The sequence below is a fragment of the Leucoraja erinacea genome, chromosome 6 (genome assembly GCF_028641065.1).
Source record: "Leucoraja erinacea ecotype New England chromosome 6, Leri_hhj_1, whole genome shotgun sequence".
NCBI classification, from domain to species: domain Eukaryota; kingdom Metazoa; phylum Chordata; class Chondrichthyes; order Rajiformes; family Rajidae; genus Leucoraja; species Leucoraja erinaceus.
Genome location: NC_073382.1, coordinates 51,904,717 through 51,927,579, shown reverse-complemented (window position 1 = coordinate 51,927,579; position 22,863 = coordinate 51,904,717). Strand labels below are relative to the sequence as shown.

Here is a 22,863-nt window from a genome sequence, read left to right as displayed (position 1 = left end):
GTTAATTCTCTTCCCGTGATATTACGAAACCAAACAGCGGCGCTCACTCAGACAGGTTACACAAAAAAGCTGCTCTAGCTCACTCAGACATGCATTATTACTGACATTTGACAATGGCTCCGTGAAAATGTGTGCGGATTGCAGCACTTTCAAAAGAGTTCCCGCTGATTCCAAGGTCAGCAGCAAAGATACTAGAGATACTAGCTCCTCTATAATCTTTGGTCAGCAGGTGGACTGGAAATACTAGATGTCAGTTTTGCCATTGTTATTGTGAGCTTTAAAAATGGAAATGATCAATGCATATTCAGGGTCGAACTCGGTTTTAAAATGAAGTGGTGTTGGGAAATCACCTGGACCGATGCCAGCGTTTTAACGTTAACGTTGCATGAAAGCTCCAGACGTCCAGTTGCAGACATGACTTTGCTGACCCCCCCCCCCCCTGTGTAAACTGTCCCAGACCCCACTGCAGGAGGGGAGGGCAGGACGTGTCGTGATTGGACGGGCGGGCGGGCGGCTGCGGGCTCACTGCTGCCCCCTCTGGCCAGGCGGCTCAAGGTGAAGGAGGTGACTTGCTGTTGACAATGGCGGCTGCTCGCTTGTATCTGCTCGCAACAAGACGAGGTCAGCGGGGTGGCAACGTGCCCTGGGGGCTGCAGGTGGGTAACCCGTCAGCTGGAAGGTGACTAATGCTGAAGTTAGGACGTCGGTGGGTGACTGGGCCGCCGATGTGCAGCTCTCCTAACACCGGTGGGTCAGAGAAGCTTCACCGCCCTGACAAAATATATAACTGTCTAATGCAAGTAGCTAATGTATTAACATGCAAATATACCAACAACTAAATCTAGAAGAGTGTTCCCTTACTGTGAGACTTGCTGTTGGTTTGTTGTTACGTGTACTGGGGTATAGTGATAAACTTATTTGAGTTCCATCCAATTAAATCAGAACACACTATACACGAGTACAGTGAACTCATACACAAGCACCAGGTTCCCCACCTCTATCAGCTTGAAGAACGATCTGGACCCGAAACGTTAGCTATTCCTTTTCTCCAAAGATGCTGCCCGACCCGCCGAGTTACTCCCAACATTTTGTGTCTATCTTCGGTATAAACCAGGCAGTTCCTCCCTAACCATACACAAGTACAACGAGTAGTCCAAGGAGAAAAAATGGCAGAGTGCAGAATATAGTTTTACAATATTGTTACAGTAGCTGTTAGTTACAGTCACAGTTCCAGAGAAAAAATCCAATGTCTGCATTGAGGTTGGTCGGAAGATCGGTGCTACACCCTATGGGAGGATCATTCCGTAGTCTGATAACAGAGGTAGAGAAGCTGTTCATGAGTGGGGTGGTATGTGCTTTCAAGCTGTTGTATCTTATACTCTATGAACAGAATGACGGGTGAAAAAGATGCTTGATTATGTTGGCTGATTTCCTGAAGCAACATGAACTATAGATGGAGTCAATAGAGACTTGACCAGTATTGTATTAATAGATCTGTTAATTATTGGGTTTAATAAACAGTAGGTTCACAATGTAAACAACGAGATTGAAGTTCAGTTGACTTTTTATGTTCAAGTTGAGTTGAACTTTTGAATTCAGTTGAGTTTCTCCAGCACTTTTGTCTACCTTTGCTTTTTAAGATGGTTGGAAACGTTTGAATTAGTCTTTCAGCAATCATGCAGAGAACAACTGCAGTGCCATTCCACGGATGGAATTCAAGGAGCAGTGGAAGAAAGAGATTAAGTAAGATCTTTTGGAAGAACCTTGCAATGATTTTCCCAGTGGTAGACAGTGGGGCAATTTCTTTCCAATTACTGTAATGAGTTTTCCTTTTGTCAAGATGACACAATTAAAGTATCTCTCAGCTGTGGATAATAGAGTTGTACTTATGTGTGTTCAAGAGTCAAGAGTTTTATTGTCATATGTCCCAGATAGGACAATGGAATTCTTACTTGCTGCAGCACAATTGAATATGTAAACATTGTACATAACGGGAGAAAAAAAGTTCAGTGAGTATATATACACATGCACACATACTCAATAAATAACCAAATATAGTGCAATAATAATAGTCTGTTGTAGTTCAGAGCTTATTTGGTGTTGTGTTTAATAGTCTGATGGCTGTAGAGAAGAAGCTGTTCCTGAACCCGGACGTTATTTTCAGGCACCTGTACCTTCTTCCTGATGGCAATGGTGAAATGAGAGTGTGGCCAAGATGGTGTGGGTCTTTGATGATGTTGGCTGCCTTTTTGAGGCAGCGACTTTGATAGATCCCTTCGATGGTGGGGAGGTCAGAGCCGGTGATGGACTGGGCAGTGGTCACAACTTTTTGCATTCTTTTCCGCTTCTGGACGTTCAAGTTGCCGAACCAGGCCACAATGCAACCAGTCAGTATGCTCTCCATTGTGCGCCTGTAGAAGTTCAAGAGAATCCTCTTTGACAAACAGAATCTCTGCAATCTTCTCAGGAAGTAGAGGCGCTGATGTGCCTTCTTTATAATTGCATCAGTGTGCTGGGTCCAGGAAAGATCTTTGAAAATATGCAGGCCCAGGAATTTGAGGTTTTTGACCCTCTCAACCGTATATATAAACATTGATATAATCAGGATTTTGGGTCATCATCCTTCCCCTTCCAAAGTCCACAATCAGTTCCTTGGTTTTACTGATGTTGAGAGGCAGGTCAGGGCTCTCGCTTAACTTTTTTTCCCTGTTGCCAGCCGGGCAACCTCGGCAGTTTTTTAGGTTGCCAAATCACAGTTTAGGTGGTCATTTAAGATGGCTTGCATGACGCGTGCGATAATGTGCTCGGACGAAGTGCGTAGTTACCAGTCGGAATTATGGTCAATGAAGCATTCACATATTATTTCTGCTTCAAATAAAGTCACAAACTAAACATATTCACCAATCAAGACATGATATATACCACAATGACATGCAGCAAAATCACAATACAGTATCTCATCTCTTTTTACACATTGCAATGAATGCAATTTCTATTATCTCTTTCCACTTCCAAACAAAAATATGGTTATTCAGCGTTTGATCAACCTCGGTGAGACCAAGCACAGGCTTGGCGATCGCTTCGCACAACACCTCCACTCAGTTCGCAATAGCCAACCTGATCTCCCAGTGGCTCAGCACTTCAACTCCCCCTCCCATTCCGAATCCGACCTTTCTGTCCTGGGCCTCCTCCATGGCCAGAGTGAGACCCACCGCAAATTGGAGGAACAGTACCTCATATTTTGCTTGGGTATTTTACACCCCAGCGGTATGAACATTGGCTTCTCCAATTTCAGGTAGTCCTTGCTTTCTCCCTCCTTCCCCTCCCATTCCCAGCTCTCCCACGGCCTACTGTCTCCGCCTCTTCCTTTCTTTTTCCCGCCCCCCACCCCTACCGACATCAGTCTGAAGAAGGGTCTCGACCCGAAACGTCGCCTATTTCCTTTGCTCCATAGATGCTGCCTCACCTGCTGAGTTTCTCCAACATTTTCGTCCATCCATTCTCACAAGTTCTGTTATCCCACTTTCCTCACCCACTTTCCTACACATTAGGGGCAATTTTACAGACAAGTTAACCTACAAAGCCAATGTGTCTTTGGGATGTGGGAGGAAACCCACATGTTTGCAGGGAGAATGTGCAAATTCAACACAGACAGTGCCCAAGAACAGGATCGAACACAGATCTCTGTCGTGTGAGGCAGCAAGTCCACCAGCTGTGCCACTATATTTTATTTTCCAACACACAAAAAATTATACGTTGATAACTTTGGTTACTAAAAAAAAGAAACTATCCATTTTCAGTCTTAAATCTCTTAAGTGACGCAATGTCCCCCTTTACAGCTACTGTATGTTTTAATTCAGTTCAAGGCTATTGGGGCAGTACATTGGCCATAAATTTGCTGCCTAAAATTGCCAGAGACCTGGAATTGATCCTGAATATGGGTGCTGGCTGTATGGAGTTTTGTTTTCTCGTTTATAACATTGTTTACAGAGTACTATGTTTACATATTCTGTTGTGCTGCTGCAAGTAAGGATTTCATTGTTCTAACTGGGACGTGAGAGAAAAAACACTCTTGACTTACGTCGCTGATGTGTGGGATAGAACTAGAGTACGGGTGATCGGTGGTCAGCATGGACTTGGTGGGCCGAAGGGCCTGTTTCCACACTGTATCTTTAAATTAAACTAAAAACACTAAAACCAGAGGAAATGTAAAGAAGGGTTTCTACCCGAAACGTCACCCAATTTATTCCTATCCAGAGATGCTGGCTGCTCCATGGAGTTCCCCGCACAATTAAAGCATGGAATAGTCTTCACCCTACCATAGGTACCAACCAGACGCAACTACATTTAAGGTAGCTTTTTTTTCCACAAGAACCACAAGGCAGGACAAATCAAAATAGGATGTACTGGCAGGACAAATCAAAATAGGACGTATATGGTAAATTATAGTGAATTGAGGAATGCAATTGAACAGGGATCTAGGAATAACTGTGCACAGTTCCCTGAAGGTGGAATCTCATGTAGATAGGGTGGTAAAGAAAGCTTTAGGTGTGCTGGCCTTTATAAATATAATGTATCTTGTATCTTGTATAAATCAGAGCATTGAGTATAGAAGTTGGGATGTATTGTTAAAATTGTACAAGGCATTGGTGAGGCCAATTATGGAGTATGGTGTACAATTTTGGTCGCCTAATTATAGGAAGGAGGTCAACAAAATAGAGAGAGTACAGAGGAGATTTACTAGAATGTTGCTTGGGTTTCAGCAACTAAGTTACAGAGAAAGGTTGAACAAGTTAGGTCTTTATTCTTTGGAGTGCAGAAGGTTAAGGGGGTCTTGATAGAGGTCTTTAAAATTATGAGAGGGATAGACAGAGTTGACGTGGATAAGCTTTTCCCATTGAGAGTAGGGAAGATTCAAACAAGAGGACATGACTTGAGAATTAAGGGACAGAGGTTTAGGGGTAACATGAGGGGGAACTTCTTTACTCAGATAGTGGTAGCTGTGTGGAATGAGCTTCTAGTGGAGGTGGTGGAGGCAGGTTTGATTTTATCATTTAAAAATAAATTGGATAGTTATATGGACGGGAAAGGAATGGAGGGTTATGGTCTGAGTGCAGATAGATGGGACTAGGGGAGAATAAGTGTTCGGCACGGACTAGAAGGGCCGAGATTGCCTGTTTCCGTGCTGTAATTGTTACATGGTTATAACCCTTTTTGGCTTAAATCCAAGTCAAGAGTCAAGAGAGTTTTATTGCCATGTGTCCCAGATAGGGCAAATAAATTCTTGCTTGCTGCAGCACAACAGAATATGTAAACATAATACAGAACAGGAGATAAAGATTCAGTGTGTTTATATACTATAGGCCATATATATACACAATAAATAAACAGATAAAGTGCATTAGGCTGTTATTTTTCAGAGTTTGGAGTTTGGTGGTGGTGGGTCCACTCCAGTTTAAATTCCATTTCGAATATTTTTGGAGGATCAGGAAACCAAGAAGCAAGAGTTACTCCAGGGAGTTACAGCAGCTCCTGGGAGAGATTCTGTGTTGTTTTTCAGCGGTCGCGGTGAGGCAGCGACCGGACAGCAATGGCGGACAGAACTCTCACAATGCAAAGGGAGGGAGAAAGTGGCCGACGCCGACCAGTTGCCGTGGCAGTGCGCATGTGCAGGGCCACACATGCGCACAACCACAGCCGATGATGTGCTCGGCGGCCGGCCATGCCAAGCGGAGACCCGAGACCCGAGCCAAGAGCTAGAGCCGAGCGGAGACCCAAGAGCGGAGATGCGGACACGGATGGCGGATGGCGGGCGGGTGTCCCGGTTGCTTGCCAAGCCGGGCAAAATGGCATGGCTTTTAGGTTGCCCGGCGGGACTGTAAGTTGCCATTGGCACCCGGGCAACCATTAATTTCGAGCCCTGCAGGTTGTTATGCTGGCACCATTTGGTCAATCGGTCGATCTCACTTCTGTACTCTGACTCATCATCTGCAATTCATCCAACAACAGTGGTGTCGTCAGCGAACTTGATGATGGAGTTTGTGCTACGTCTTGGCTACACAGTCATGAGTATAGAGTGAGTAAAACAGGGGGCTGAGCATGACCCCTAAAACCATTTGATCTCAGTCTCCGGGACCGACATCTGACCTGTCTCAAGGGTGAATGTCTGGCCCGAATGGTATACCTGGGTTCATTCTTAAAAGCTGTATGGACTAACCGGCTGGAATTTTCTGGGACATATTCAACTTCTAACTACTACGGTCTGAGGTCCCCACTTGCTTTAAAAGGACACCATAATACAGATGGTCAAGAAGAGCAAGATGAGGTGCCTCAATTTCCACTGACCGGTGGCATTCCCATCCACAGTGATGAAGTGCTTTGAGTGGTTTGTTGTGAATCATAGCACTCCTGCCTTGATAAGGACCTGGATCCACTCTAATTTGTCTGCCACCACAACCAATCAACAGCAGATGTAATCTTACTCTGCATTCTGCACTGGGCCACTCGGACAACAAGAACACATACTTCAGACTGAAAATGGACACAAAATGCTGGAGTAACTCAGCGGGACAGGCAGCATCTCTGGAGAGGAGCAATGGGTAATGTTTCGAGTCGAGACCCTTCTTCAGACCAGACCCGAGTCTCGACCTTAACTAATATAAGTTAAATAGGGTGGCATGATAGTGCAGCCTTACAGCGCCTGAGACCCGGGTTCGATCCTGACTACGGGTGCCGTCTGTATGAAGTTTGTACGTTCTCCCTGTGGGTTTTCTCTGGGAGCTCCGGTTTCCTCCCACACTAAAGACATACAGGAATTTAGGTTAATTGGCTTCTGTAAATTGTTCCTAGTGTATAGGATAGTGCTACTGTACGGAGTGATCGCTGGTCAGTGTGGACTTGGTAAGCTGAGATGCCTGTTTCCACACTATATCTGATCTAATGTAAATTATATTTCCAATGATTGTCTAAATATTTTTAAATAATCAACTTTCTTCAATTGTCTGACTTTTGACATCTTATAATTGGTCTGATTAATACGACGAGTCGGAAATGGTCTTAGGAATGTTCTGGTCATTTACTATAAGGGAAAATTGGTATACACTAAATCATTTGTCAATAAGAATTCATCATTCATTAGATACAGTGCATGGGTCCATTATTGGATGCACAACCCAGCTAGAACATTGTTCAGGATATGGTTAGAACTAGTAGTTTTAATTACTGTTTTTCTTTACCCCAGCTTTCAAAATGTAAGCACAGGGAATATTCATCAGGCACCACATTAAATGTAAGTAATTTTTGTTTTAAATGTTTTAATCCAATTCATTTATGATCAGAATATTTCACAGCATTCTGCATCAATCACACAATAACTGCATTAAACGTGAAGCCAAACATAGAATGATTGAAAATGTAAACCTATGTTTTATTAGAAATCTAAATGTTGACCTCCTTTCTTGGGGAAATAGGCCCTTATTCGTTCTTTCCAGACTTGTCATTGGTTTATGTACATCCGCTGATTGCAAAGTGTCTCATAATATGCACAGAGGACCACATTTTTCAGCTACTTGCTTTGGTTATTATCACAAGGAAGTGTGAAGTGTGTTGGGAGAGATAAACAGGTTTGATGTTAAGTGTGAGGCCTATTGTATCATACTTCAGTGATTGAATCAGCATTGACATGGAGCTCAGCCCTCATGTGGCCATTTGCATGCCACTGAACATGGGGTAACTTCTTGAAGTGGAGATGATGCAAGTAAAGCAGTTTTCTACTGGTTCTATTGATGAGTTTCACTCGGTACGAAGCTTGTTTGAAATCAGCTGCCGGATTGCATCGGGAAAGATTGAGAAACATATTTGACATTAGTCTGCAGGCAGATTTTGTCTGCAATGCCCTCTTTATTAAGGTGATAACGTGCTTACCATCACATAGTAGGAGTGGGCATCTGAGGAAATGAGCATGCGGCAGCTCCAAGATGGAGAAGAATTTGAGAAGAATGCTTTTCAATTTACAGAGTCAATATTGGGTCAAGAAAGGTCTTGTTTGGTGAATGATTTTGCTTTTTTTGTTTGGAGATGCCACACAGTGAAGATCATGTCCATGGTGTCTTTAGAATGATGGATGAGGAGGGGAAGAGAATAGAAGAAATAGGCACAGAAGAATGCAGCTTGGAAGAAATGTGGACTAATGATTATAATGAGAAGAAATTTCCTAGTCCCCACCCAAATTTAGATGAGATTTCCCAGACACTGCCCTTCAGCAACTAACTTGCTTGGAAAGTTTCAGTGACAGTTCTCCAATTTGCACTCAGTTAGATGACATTTTGTCTTTCTATGTGATTTATTGAGACATTGGTGTACAAAGTTGCTTCTGAAATTACAAAATATTGTAGGACTATCTAATTAACAGTCTTAATTTCAATTTAACATCCACATTAACACCAAATTTCAATTTTCTCTTTCATCATAGGAAGTTGTCATTGTAAGTGCAGCCAGAACTCCCATTGGTTCTTTTAAGGGATGCCTTTCCTCATTAACAGCTCCACAGCTTGGTTCAATTTCCATAAAAGCCGCCATTGAAAGAGCAGGTACTATCTTTGATTCATTATTGAATTCAAAATATTGGCATTGGTTTGCAATTGTCATGTGTACTGAGATAGTTTAAAAAACGTTGTTTTGTATGTTGACTGGGAAAATTATGCAGTACATGAACATATCAGGTAGTACAAAAGAATAAATAAATCACGTACAGAATATGGTGTTACAGCAACAGAGAAAATGCAGATTTTAAAAAGTGAAATGATGACAATGAGATATATTGCAGGAAAAATGTTCCCAATGTTAGGTGAGTCCAGAACCAGGGGCCACAGTCTTAGAATAAAGGGGAAGCCATTTAAGACTGAGATGAGACAAAACATTTTCACCCAGAGTTGTGAATTAGTGGAATTCCCTACCACGGAGGGCAGTGGTGGCCAAGTTACTGGATGGATTTAAGAGAGAGTTAGATAGAGCTCTAGGGGCTAGTGGAATCAAGGGATATGGGGAGAAGACAGGCACGGGTTATTGATTGGGGACGATCAGCCATGATCACAATGAATGGCGGTGCTGGCTCGAAGGGCCGAATGGCCTCCTCCTGCGCCTATGTTCTATGTTTCTATGTCTGATTACGGTGGTTACAAAGTTGTTCCTAAATCTGTTGAACATGCTTTCAAGCTTTTGTATCTTGTGATATGAGAGGGGAGAGGAAAGAATGATCAGGATATGAGTGGTCCTTGATTATTTTGGCTGCTTTCACGAGGCATTGTGAAGTATAGGTGGAATTAATGGGAGGCTGGGGTGCGAAGGCTGGTTTGCGTAATGGACTGGGCTGTATTCACAACTTTCTGTGACTTTTTGCAGTCTCGGGCAGTGCAGTGGGCACATCAAGCTGTGATGCATCTATGATGCATCTGTAAAAATTTGTAAGAGTCATTGGAGACATCCCAAATTTCCTTGGCCATCTGAGGAAATAGAGACATGGATATGCTTTTTTGGTTGTAGTGTCAATGTGGTTGGACCAGGACGAATCATTGGTGATATTTGCACCTGGAAACGTAGAGCTCTCAACAATCTCCACTTTAGAAGCATCGGTACAGACCAGGGTGTCAACCCCGCTACCTGAAATCCAGGACTAGCTACTTTATTTTTCTGACATTAAGGGAGATGTTACTTCATGTTCAGTTGATTTGTGCAAATGGAACTGTGGGATAAAAGTGAAAATACATTTATTGACGAAAATTGGGTTATAAAGTTGCAAGCCCTTAAATATTGCAAGTGTAGTTGAAGGAACACTATCCAGTGAGATGACTTTAGATTCAGATTTAGCCTTGAACTACTATTTATCAAATGCTATTTTATTTAAATATGAAAACAGAGGGATTTAAACAGAATACGTTTGTGAGGTAAATGGCATAGTTCAATGTTCAGATGTTCTATTACCAGTAGTAAAATGACACCCTTTATTTGTCAAATTCACATACATTAGAGACATGTTGCTGATATTTTTGTGAAAGGTACTTCGCTTCATTCAGACTTTCACACAGTTTGATTAGCAAATGAAAGTACTGTAAAATTGAAAAACAGTCTACATGAAAACCTAGTAGCTATCTAAACTGTTTAAATAATTGATCATTATTTGAAGTGTCTGATTTCTGTTTGATATTTCAAATTTTTGATACTGATATCAAACTTCATGAGCTGACATTGACAATCCTAACACAGCACAGCACATTGAACTATTAAGTTTACTGTTAAAATGCATTCATGATTTGATTAATCATATTTCTGCAAAAAATGATACATTAAAAGTTTTCTGTTCAAATCTTATTGCATTTTTCTATCGGCACGTAAACTATTTACATAAGATGGAGTTTTGAGCATGTTAATAATAAATTGGTTTAATTTACAGGGATTCCTCCAGAAGAAGTGAAAGAAGTGTACATGGGCAATGTTATACAGGCTGGGGAGGGGCAAGCTCCAGCCAGACAATCTGCTCTTGGTGCAGGTAAGGAACGGAAATTCTTATGGTCAGTAGGAAGAAAAACGTGGGTCAGACATGTGGCCTTGGGTCAGATCTGCCACCTGTATGGTCATCTTTGTAATTTGGCGGCAAAGAAGAGTTATTCTTATGTTCTAAATCACAAATACTTGTGAATGATGATTGACAGTTCGGCACTGTATCTTTTGATTTAGGCTTACCGGTCTGCACACCTGCAACAACTGTCAACAAAGTCTGTGCATCTGGAATGAAATCGGTCATGTTGGCAGCACAAAGCCTAATGTGTGGACATCAGGTAATTCCGTTTACTACATTGGTGAAGAAGTTCCTTTTTTTTTTAAAGATATCTTATCCCTACTAATGGAAATTGTTATTTCTAAGGTGTGTAATTGTTGTTAATATATCTATTTTCCAAGTAAGATTACTTCTATTGCTATATTGCATAAGATGTAACATAGCTGAAAGAATTTCATGACTTGCTTATTTTTTCAAAGGAAGCTGAGGTGCACATTTCCTAGTCAATCTACTATTCACAGTTTGTACTATAACTATAATTTTTTGCTACAACACAGGACGTAATGGTTGCTGGTGGAATGGAGAGCATGTCTAATGTACCATATGTAATGGGTAGAGAAACACCAATTTATGGAGGTGTAAAGTTGGAGGACCTAATTGTAAAGGATGGATTAACAGACGTCTACAACAAATTTCATATGGCAAGTGTTACTCTTCCTATTAACATGTTCCTTTGTAGTGACTAGTTCCTATGCATTTTTCATGGTGCCCTTTAGAAAGTGGTGAGCCATCATGTTGAGCCCTAATACTTTGTCTGGTAAAGATACTTCCACAATACTGTTGGTTAGGGAGTTCTAGGATTTAAATATAGAATAGATGAACAAATGTACAGGTAGGTGATGGAAACATGTAAAAAACAGGGTTATTGTGGTGGGTGATTTTAGCTTTAATATTAACCTAGACTCCTTTAGTGTCAGAATTTGGGGTAGAATTTGTTTGGTGCTTCCAGAGGGTTTTCCTGAAACAATACTTGGAAAAGTAACCTGATCAGGCGATTGAAGTCTCAGAGGGGGAGCATTGATCATAATTCTGTAAGTTTTAAGATAATTATAGTCAAGGAAAGAACTGGCCCTTGTATTAAAGTACACAAGTATTAAGCTAGAACTGGGAGAAGGAGATGGGAGAGACTGCTTGGGGATAAATCCACATCTGACATGTGGCAGTGGCCAGCTGGTTAAGAGTTCAGCAAAAGATAACGTGCTGGAGGAACTATTAACAGCATCTGTGTTCTAAAACATGAATAATGAATCAGGTTTTTAAACTGTGGATTGTCTAATATCTTGTTCTAAAGAAGTGACTAATATTACAATTTAAATTGTAGCAATGTTACAAAATTTTGAGATTTTAAAAATCAAGTCTTTAATTTATCCCATCAGATAAAGCATAAAAAGAAGTTTAATTTGACACCTAATTCACTTTCATATCTTCAGTATTAAAAAAGTTATGGCCATTTTCATACTCGGAAATTGGCATCTTGACTTCATTAACTTAACACAAAAGCTGTGATCGAGAACATTTAAAGGCCGATAACTTTCTTAAAATTTAAGAGAACTGAAAGAAATTTTGTTATTATAGATTGAAGCATTCTGAAACAAATATGAAACAATCTTACTTGGATGACTTGAAATTAAAGCATATAATTAGTTAGTTACCTAATTGTGGCTAATTACAAAATTCAATTACTAGATCTAAACTTAAGAATCTATTTCTTAAGAATAGATTAACATTTTTAAATAGCCTAAGTGTCCAAATAACATTCACACAATAATTCAGAATATAACATAATTTTTAAATCTCATTGTCATGGGTTTATAGGCCAAATGGAAGGAATTTAATGCTTAATACCGGTAAATTAACGGCCATTTAAATCAGCATGCGAGTGGGTTTTACTAGAACGGGACCATTTAGAACATTCAGATGCGGTGAATTTATACCCCCCATATCTGCAGCAAATACACTACCGGTTCTTCGGGGGGGAAAATCACCGTTTCGCAACTTAAAATGTGAATTAAATACATCTTAAGAAACACTTTTATACATAAAAATAAACTACTTTCTTTTACCTGGTCCTGCATAAAATCCGTCCCAGTTGTCGGCATTGACGGCTTCAGAAGCTGCTTTTAAAATCATTCCAGCGATTAACTTGTCGGGTGAATTTAAAAAAAAAAAAACATACAGAACGGCCGTAGGAACAATTCTTTAGCAAAATCTTGCACTCCAACAAATATAATTCAGGACCAGGTCGGGGAAAAAACCCAGTTTTAACTATGACAGGAGCTAAGTATTAGGTAGAATGGCAGAATTGTTATTACAGGAAATGGGGTCAAAGATGCCTCATGTTGAATATAAATAGAGGTCTGTGGCTGTTCAGTAAAATTACCTCTGCTGTGTATGCATTATACTTCCAACTGATCAGAGTCCCAGTCTATCAACATTGTATTTATTAAAATGCTGATTCGTTGCAGGGGAACTGTGCTGAAAATACTGCAAACAAGTTTAAGATTTCGCGTGAAGAACAAGACACTTATGCAATTAATTCATATACGAGGAGCAAGGCATCTTGGGATTCAAAACTCATGGCACAAGAGGTGGTTTCAGTCAGTGTTCCTCAGAGAGGTATTTGAAGTATTTTTGTTATTTACCTTTCTCTTTTGATAGTTTAATATAAGTTTTTTCTCTTCTCTTGCATCCCTCCTTGCTGCAACTTCTCATTTTCTTTCATTTCTTTTCCTTGTGACCTGCCCTTCCAGATGTCTAACCCAACCCTCAATGCATCTCCTAATCATTTTTAATATTACAGATCTTTTTAACAGGACCCACATAGCTGTTGACCAGCTTAGTGTCTTAATTTAAAACATTCTATGGGTGATTTTAATTTTCCACTGAACATTTTTTCCTATTCTTACTATATTCTGAAATCTTTATTGATCGTTGTCTCTTGCTTATTTCTTTAATTGAAACCGTTGCTATAAAAAAAAAATCAACTTGATTTGCTTTGCTGATTTACTTTGCGAATTCATATTAAAGCAATATTCTCCAATTCTTGAATAATTTTGCTGTATAAAGTGGGGTTTGTTGGCTGCGGAGATCAGTTTCATACTTCTAAAATATAAATGGCCTTCTTACATTTCAAGTGAAAACCTATGTTCTTCCACATTTTCATGTCAGCCTTGTGTTAAATGCATCCTGTGTTAGCTGGTTCCATATTCTCAGCACTCTCTGGGTACTTTCTTCTGAAATTCCTTTTGGACTTTTGATGTTTGTCTTGTATTGATGGCTTCTAGTTACCCTGTAGCCTTACATACATGACATCAGAACACAGCATTGTTTTAAAGATCTCTTTAAGATTGCATGTCTGCTTCCCATTTCCAAAGATACCCAATCTATTCATTTTTGTTTAATATGTGTATCCTCTAATTTCTGCCATTCTGGTAAATAACAGCACCTCTAGTGCTCTTATATATCTCTATTGCCTGTAAGATCCCCTACTTTTCAATCCCGTTTTCTCCTTGAATTAAACCGTGGTGCTTGGTTTATGCCAGTTTAGTGGCATTGTTAATCCGTCTTGAAACTTCTGGTGATTGGTAACCTCCCTATTCCTTCTTTCAGTATACTTGCTAAGATTCATCAGTTGGATTTCATATCTGCTATTTGCCCTCCTTGCAAATTTATATGCTCCTATAAATAATTTGTTTCAATTTTGTGTCGTCTATGAATTTAGAAAATGTTTTTTTGATTCCAGAGTCTTGATCATTAATGTAAATTTGGTTAGCAATGACAGTAGCATTGTGGAACACTATTACCCATCTTCCACTGCTAGCAGCTACCCTTATTCTCTTCTCTGCAGCAAAACGGGAGTCAGCAATGCATTTTATTGCTTATCCATTGATTCTGAATTTAAAAAAGAAGAGGGTACAGTTAAAACGAGTGGGATTTGTCATATATTCAGCTTTGGTCACTATGTTATATGTAGACATTTTAGAGTGCAGATAACATTTAGTACAATGATTATAGAAATGTAAAGATATCAAGAAAGAGTGAATAGACTGGACATATTGTTTTTTTTAAGAAAGATGAGGGGTTACCTAATTTTAGAGATGTAAAAATATGCAGTGGTTATAGGGAGTATGTTTCCACTTGAATTAACCCCTTGGCTTGTGCCTTTTAATGGCTGTTAATATGGTCACCAAGAAATGCAGTGGAGGATTTAGAAGAAAATTACTTCGCCAAAGTGGTCACATAGCAGTCACTATCATAGTCACTGCCAACATAGCAGTCACTATCGTAGGGAATGGCTGTGAGAATAGTACAGATGCACTTGAGGAAAAGCTGGTTAAGAATAGAAGTAAGGGAATAGAGGGTAGAGCTGAAGGATTTATAAGAGTGGAATATGAATACCAGTATGAGGTCCAGTCTGATTAGTCCAAGTGGCCTATTTCTGAAATGTATTCAACCTTGTAGTTTCATGAGCGTTCACTCGGTTTTTTTCCTTTAACAGATTGTTTCTCCTATGCACAATTATAAATGTTAGTCCAGAGATTTTATCTGATCTATTAACTTGCTTTTTATTCTCTGTTCTCTATTACCATAAAGTGTAACATTATTGTCACTGTTGTCTGGGTGTTTCCCTTATTTAACTGTTCAGTCCCTTGTGTGTTAGAAAGCTGTATGCTTGTATTTTTTTAAATGTGAATCTGTTTCCTTAGATTGGAAATGTATCACTAGTTAAATGTATCAAGGCAATCTTAAGTGTAAAGTCTTACTGTTTCTGAGAAATTGTTATCTATTTCTGTTGGGTGTAGATTCAGAGCTAAGTACAATGGAAATATCTGCAAGAATAAGTTTTAAAATATTGTTTATCTCCTTTTGTATAATGTAAACAAGAATGACATTTTGAAATCTCACACATGGAATCATTCTACTCGTGATTTAGGTAAACCGGATCTTGTGATCAGTGAAGATGAAGAGTACAAACGTGTTGACTTCAGTAAAGTTCCAAAAATCAAACCTGTCTTCCAGAAAGAAAATGGTAAGTCCACACAAGTGATTTACAATATTTGCCAGAATAAATTCTCTCAACCACATTAAATTACCTTAGCATTAAAGATTTTTTTAAATAATTTTGGAGATTTGTAGAATTTAATAAAATCTTGCTATTTATTTGGAATTAGAATATTTAAAAAAATAATTTAGATTCTCGTGCAATTGAAGATTTGCAGCCAATAGTATGGTTTAGCGTGCATTATTCCCAAGAACATTAGTAATTGTTTAACTTTGCCTGCAAAATGACCTGTTGGTGTCATAAATAAATCACTGTATTTCAAAGTAATTATAGATTTGAGATACAAATCAACATTTCTTTGAAATTGCCTGTAAATATTAGGCAGATTTTATCAAAATATCTAAAGTACTGATATAAATGGTGATCATTTTAGTTTAGTTTTAATTGTATAATCTATTTTTGCTCCGACCTCTTCAGTTTTGCAGTCACTCAAAAAATAAGTTTTTGTTTTGAGCAACTTCGTCACCATATTAAAAAATCACGTTTTTTGTTTCGGTTTGTGCTGTTTTTCCAGTGTACAATATTGTCACTGTGATGCAAAGTACATCATTGGTTGTAATAAGCTTGTGAAAGATGCCATCAAAACAAATTCTCAAACCTTGTGTGAAAATGTAGTCTCTATAAACTCAATTTGTTTTGCGTGCTAGATTAGAAACTTTATTAACGCATGAGCCAGCAGAATTTTTTCTTAACATTCGTTTCTCAGGCAGGAGAGGTTTGTGAAAAAACTGGGAGAATCAAAAGATTTCTACCAAATAACAATACAACATTTATTAAGCTAAAGCTGGATTTTATGGAATGCCAAAGAATTCAGCAAGGTGTTTTTTCCCCCCGCAGGTACAATTACAGCTGCCAATGCAAGCACCATAAATGATGGAGCTGCTGCTTTGGTGCTAATGACTGCAGAGGCTGCTAAAAGACTAAATGTCACGCCAATGGCACGAATTATAGGTATGCAAAATGTCCTAGTCACGAGAAACTATAGCAGCTGATTTATAGTATTAACAAAATTACAGGGTACTTCAATTTCAACATTGTAGGGGAAAATAAATCTGTTTTATAATGTGTTGTTAATTCTAACTGAATTCATTTGATTAGAAGTGGGAATGCTAGAGTTAGTTTGGGAACGGACCTCGCAACCATTTGCTTGCACCTCAAGTTATAAACTAGGAGCTGCACAATACATCAAGTCCCTACACTTTTTAAAATTCTTAATTTAAGGATAGGGGAGAGGATGGTCTTGAAATTCTAGTGCTAATCCATTAGATCAAAGTTTCAAGGTCTTTTATTGTCACGTACCAATTAAGGTACAGTGATATTTGAATTACCATGAAATATGGAGGAATTGCAAGGATAAATCAAGCTTCTGCAGTATTTCCACTAGTTTTAATCTAAATATTGTAAGTGAAATCGAAAATCATTAAACTACAGATGCTGGAAATCTGAAGTAAAAATGCTGAGAAATGCAATGGTCAGGCAGCATTCTGTAGAGAGAAATGGCTAACATTTCAAGTCAATCATCATTATTGATTTTCTCTCTCCCAAGAATAAGTGAGTTCGGTATTCCGAAAAACCCAAGGAATCATGGGATTTGTCAAAGGTCATTCACCATAAAGAAAAGAAAAAGCGAACAAAGCGCTGGCTGAAGAGACTGTGTATAAATTCTTATCTTTATTTATAATTTATGTGTAAAAATATATTTAATCTGAGGAACGGGGGTGCCGTGTGGTCACATTATAGGAAAATTAATGTATTCCAGACTGGAACACAATAATGATAGTTTCTGAGTCGAATTATTCTGCTAATTTCAAGGCAATGGAATTCTTCAGCCTCATCTATGAATACGAATGAGCAATGAAATTCTCTATTCCAGAGAAACTCCCATAAATGGTCAACTCCTCATTCCCCCCAAAGGAACAGGTAGCGGGAGAGTGGGGTGTAACAGCAAGAAAGAGGTGGCAGATGCAAGTGGGAGACGGGGGAGAGCGCGCACACAGACCTCCTGGTCCCTGGCGCCGCGGGGGGGGGCGGCCAGAGACATCCCAGCAGCCCCAGGCCCACAGCTAGCATGGAGAAGCGTCAACCCCAGCTCAAATCCGCCTGTCCCGCCGGGCCAACCGACAGCCCCAGGCCGACGACACCAGCGGCATCAGGCCCAGAGCCAGTGCGGAGAAGCCCCGACTCCAGCTCAAATCCACCGGGCCAACGGCCCAACTCCAGCTCAAACCCAGAGTTGCACCAACTCCAGCTCAAACCCGCCGGGCCAGCCCCAGACCAGCGGCCCAACTCCAGCCCAACCCCGCTCCCCGAAGGGCCGGGGACCGGCAGTGGCCGCCGAACCACCAAATCCCCTGGTGACGGACGGGACACCCAGGAGGGGACGTGCGCAGTCGGAATACCAAACTCGCTTATACGGCATGATCTGCTGAGTATTTCCAGCATTTTTATTTCAGTGTTAGAAGGTAACTGTGTCCCCCAACCAGTCCTCACTAATTAAATGATATATTTACAGATTAAAGTACGTTTAGCACAAAAATAATTTCAATTAGTATTTTAAGTCTAAATTGACAATTCTGCACACTTGAATGTAAAGTACTCCCCAGTTGACTGGTTCATGACAAACTTTGCATTGTTTTGCAAATGAGCAAACGAATGAAAACAAAACAAACCACTAATGGATAGTTGGATAGTTGATACCAGATTGCTGATACACCCAAGTTACTTTACTTCAGGTGCTCTGTAAAGAAATAAACCATAACAAGGAAGATTGCCCAAATTTGTGTTTATAGCATTTTAATATATATTTTTTGCTTAATCATTTTTTCAAACTTTGTGCCTACAGTGTTTGGTGCTTTGTTGTATTAAAATGTATTTTATTATTATACAGCATTTGGGGATGCTGCAGTTGATCCAATTGACTTTCCAATTGCTCCTGCTTTTGCTGTTCCAAAGGTACAATTTTAAAAAAATCGACATTTCTTTGGGTGGAAGAGAGAGCAGAACTAATTCAGGGAGAATATGATTTTACTGTGGACCAGCTATTGCAATCCAGCTACTTGATGATATTAACGTTAATTATCCGATCTTGACATGGACACCCACCCGTTGCAATTTAAACATACTTACATAATACCCACTGGATGACTCAAATCTATAATTAAAATTCACATTGGAGAAGTTAGGAGCATTCTGAGAAAGACTTTGAAAGAATCAGTGCTTTATAGAATAAGATCAGTGATATTTCCTAAAATATACATAAAGCATATAAAATATAATTTAAGAGGGAAAAGTAGAACTGCAATGCTTTTAAAAGGCGTCTAAAACAGAATTCACTCCTAATCTGAAATCTGTGAATTTTGAATAGAAATTGGCATTTTATCCCTAGCAAAAATACATTAGGAAAACCAGCTGCAGCTGTAATGACTCTATAGCTATGGAAGAATGTCCATTGTATCCTCAAATGTGGGTAAGTGGGTATTGGTAGCTAAGACTTGGGATTAATGCCAAATGTATTTAACGTGAGGGAGAGTGAATAACGCATAATTAAGAAGAAAGTTTAATAGATTGTCCAGCCAGCTTGGTTTTTGTGTGCAAATAAGATGCTAAATTACAGTGATAAGATGTGTAACTAATGCTTTATTCCAAATCAGCTTCTGAAAACAACAGGTATAAAGAAAGAAGATATTGCAATGTGGGAGATTAATGAAGCCTTTAGCGTTGTTGTTCTGGCAAATATCAAAATGTTGGAGATTGATCCTCAGAAAGTTAACATCAATGGTGGGGCAGTATCTCTGGGTCACCCCATTGGGTAAGTGGAAGTTCCAAAGTGTAACTTATGTACTTGGATAAAAATTCATAACAGCTGTTTCCAAACAATTTAAAAGGTAAATAATGGCACAATGGCTTTAACTGGGTAGATCAGACCATTTAACTAGAGCAGGTGTGGTTCTAATACCTCGCTAGTCCTTGTCACTTATATGCAACCCCATTGACATATTACTGTCACTTTGAAACATCTCAGAATACTGAACTAGAGCTAATTTTGAAGGTAACAAAGCAATAGCTAATTCTAGTAGAAGCTCTGGAGATTTCTTCCTTTGTGTTTACTTCCTCCATTTCTTCAGATTAGTTAATTTAATCTTGAATTTAACGTCTGTATTATCATTGGATAATCACGAGATATAGGTGTAAGTAACTGGTGTCCAATTGTATTGTCACCAACTCTTATTTTCAATCACTCCTGCTGGATAATGGAATTTGTTGTACATGTAATGGGAAAAGACCATTTATCCCGCATGGCATCCCGACACCCAATATCCAGTTCTTTTTGGAAAGATATCCACTTAATCCTCTGCAATGCTACTTAAGCAGAACATTAAAAAAAAAAATGGAAATGCCAGTTCTAATTCCAATAATGATTAATACAGAATTTTGTCTCATTAAGAACATTTTCTTAAAATTATATGCTCATTTAAGTTTATTGATTTTCAATGGATTACCTTTAATTATATTCTAAAAGTAAAAAGTAGAGCAAAAGTGACATGCCTTCAGTTTTGATTGTTCAGCTGAGCAGTTCATTATCCAAGGAATTGCAGTTAAGAGTAGGCAACAGATAATAATTGAAGGTAGACACAAAATGCTGGAGTAACTCAGTGGGTGAGGCAGCATCAATGGAGAGAAGGAATGGGTGATGTTTCAGGTCGAGACCCACCCTTCTTCAGACTGATGTCGGGAGGGGGCGGGACAAAGATAAAATATAGGCAGGGACAGTAAGACTAGTGGGAGATCTATGAAGGGGAAGGAGAGAGAAAGCAAGGGCTATCTGAAGCTAGAGAAGTCACTGTTCACACCGCTGGGGTGTAAACTACCCAAGCGAAATATGAGGTGCCGTTCCTCCAATTTGTGCTGGGCTTCACTCTGACAATGGAGTAGGCCGAGGACAGAAAGGTCATATTGGGAATGGGAGGGGGAGTTGAAGTGCTGAGCAACCGGGTGATCAGATCGGTTAAGACGGGCTGAGCGGAGGTGTTCAGCAAAACGATCGCCGAGCCTGCGCTTGGTCTAGCCGATGTAGAAAGGTTGACACCTGGAACAGCGGATACAGTAGATGAGGTTGGAGGAGGTGCGAGTGAACCTCTGCCTCACATGGAAAGACTGTTTAGGTCCATGGATGAAGTCGAAAGGAGAGGTAAAGGGACAGGTGTTGCATCTCCTCCGGTTGCAGGGGAAAGTACCTGGGGAAGGGGTGGTTTGAGTGGGAAGGGACAAGTTGACCAGGGAATAACGGAGGGAACGGTCTCTGCGGAAAACGGAAAGGGGTGAAGATGGGAAGATGTGGCCAGTAGTGGGATCCTGTTGGAGGATTATATGCTGTAAACGACGGTTGATGGGGTGGAAGGTGATGACAAGGGGGACTCTGTCCTTGTTACGAATGGGGGAAGGGGGAGTAAGAGCAGAGCTGAGGGATATCGAGGAGACCCATCTATAATGTAAGAGGGGAACCCCTGTTCCCTGAAGAATGAGGACATCTCCGATGCTCTGGTATGGAACACCTCATCCTGGGCGCAGATACGCCGTAGACAGAGGAATTGGGAGTAGGGGTGGGAAGAAGTGTAGTCAAGATAGCTATGGGAGTCAGTAGGTTATGTCGGTCAATAGTCTGTTTCCTGTGATGGAGACGGTGAGATCTAGAAACGATAGGGAGATGTCGGAGATGGTCCAAGTGAATTTGAGTGCAGGATGGAAATTAGTGGTGAAGTTGATGAAGTCAGTGAGTTCTGCATGGGTGCAGGAGATAGCACCAATACAGTCGTCAATGTGGAATTCAGCGGAAGTAGAGGTCGGGGACAGGGCCAGTGTACGCCTGGAACAGGAATTGTTCGACGTACCCTACAAAGATGCAGGCATAGCTAGGGTCCCATAGCTATGCCTTGGATCTGGAGGGAGTGGGAGGAGTCGTTGTTGAGGGTCAGGACCAGCTCTGCTAGGCGGAGGAGAGTATTGGTGGATGGAAATTGCCAGGTTCTGTGATTGAGGAAGAAACGGAGGGATTTAAGATCCTCCTGGTGGGAGATGGAGGTGTAGAGTGACTGGACATCCATAGTAATGATGAGGGAGTGGGGGCCTGGAAAACAGAACTCATTGAGGAGGTTATGGTTAAATAACACCTCAAATAATAATTTTATGTTGTAGGAAGAACAATGATAATTTGATTGAAATGTTCTAAATTTTTATTCTGATCACTTTTTAGGATGTCTGGGGCAAGAATTGTCGGTCACATGGCTTACAATCTAAAGCCGGGAGAGTATGGCCTAGCTGGAATTTGTAATGGAGGTGGTGGTGCTTCTTCCATCATTATTCAACGATTATAAGATACCAACTGTCTTATTTGTGATTCAAGGGCTAAGTTATCCTAGCTGGCCATCGTGATGAGTACTGGAAAAAATGATTTTGTATAATTGTTTAATCGTTATGGATTTGTCATCCAGAAACTATTCCTGCATTGATGGCAAATATTACTGATTTATGGAGGTACTATGTAAATCATGGTAATAACATTGTCTGTACTTTAAATATTCTATATGTGTCATTGTACTCCACTATAAAATCAGTGTGGCCTTGTGTAATTTTGAATCCAAACTTTATTGGATATGGTTGATTTAAAAAGCAATTAACCATATATTAGCAGATAGTGGTTACAATTCATCTAGATAACATATTACGACCACAATTTGGGCCTAATTGTAAAAATCTACTATGTATTAATAAATTAATTGTATAATCAAAGCCATACAAATGTTTAAGTGGGAGAATAAAAAAAACAATAGTGCAATGTCTCACTTTTTATCCGGGTGGAAAAAAACATTTCCAGTTATTTGGTGTAGACATGTCCCTTGGGTAAATTTGAGCATGGGATTGTGTCTGGTATTTCTGCACAAAATGAAATCCTAATTAGCCGAGTTAAAATTCCTTTATCCACTTTCTCAGAATTGACCTCATCCTGGCTTGCGGTTACTTGTCAACATACCCAATCAGTTAAAGTTCTTATTGTTTAAAGCGATCATTGTAATTAAAGTAATTCTAACAGATTTGCTTAGTTCCTGTACCTTTTTTCTGCAATCCAATCAACAGTAAAATGAATGTAAGGGGATCTTTGGCCACTAATAAGAGGAAAGTGAACTGGCGTAAA

At 39.9% G+C, this 22,863-nt stretch overlaps 1 protein-coding gene across 1 annotated transcript; it reads left to right on the top strand.

Moving 5' to 3' along the window:
- The first annotated feature begins 511 nt into the window (after positions 1-511).
- acat1 (acetyl-CoA acetyltransferase 1) lies at positions 512-22,762 on the top strand. Its single transcript, XM_055637034.1, has 12 exons — positions 512-656; positions 7,241-7,288; positions 8,471-8,588; positions 10,448-10,543; positions 10,732-10,832; positions 11,110-11,253; positions 13,078-13,228; positions 15,546-15,641; positions 16,512-16,625; positions 18,562-18,626; positions 19,325-19,482; positions 21,925-22,762. The coding sequence occupies exons 1-12, from the start codon at positions 582-584 to the stop codon at positions 22,043-22,045; spliced, it is 1,287 nt and encodes a 428-aa protein (XP_055493009.1). The 5' UTR covers positions 512-581; the 3' UTR covers positions 22,046-22,762.
- The last annotated feature ends 101 nt before the right edge of the window (positions 22,763-22,863 follow it).

Coding starts and splice junctions, on each gene's coding strand:
- acat1 (XM_055637034.1), top strand. CDS start 582: ATGGCGGCTGCTCGCTTGTATCTGCTCGCAACAAGACGAGGTCAGCGG. Junction 8,589..10,447: donor AGCCGCCATTGAAAGAGCAG/GTACTATCTTTG, acceptor TTTAATTTACAG/GGATTCCTCCAGAAGAAGTG. Junction 10,544..10,731: donor ACAATCTGCTCTTGGTGCAG/GTAAGGAACGGA, acceptor CTTTTGATTTAG/GCTTACCGGTCTGCACACCT.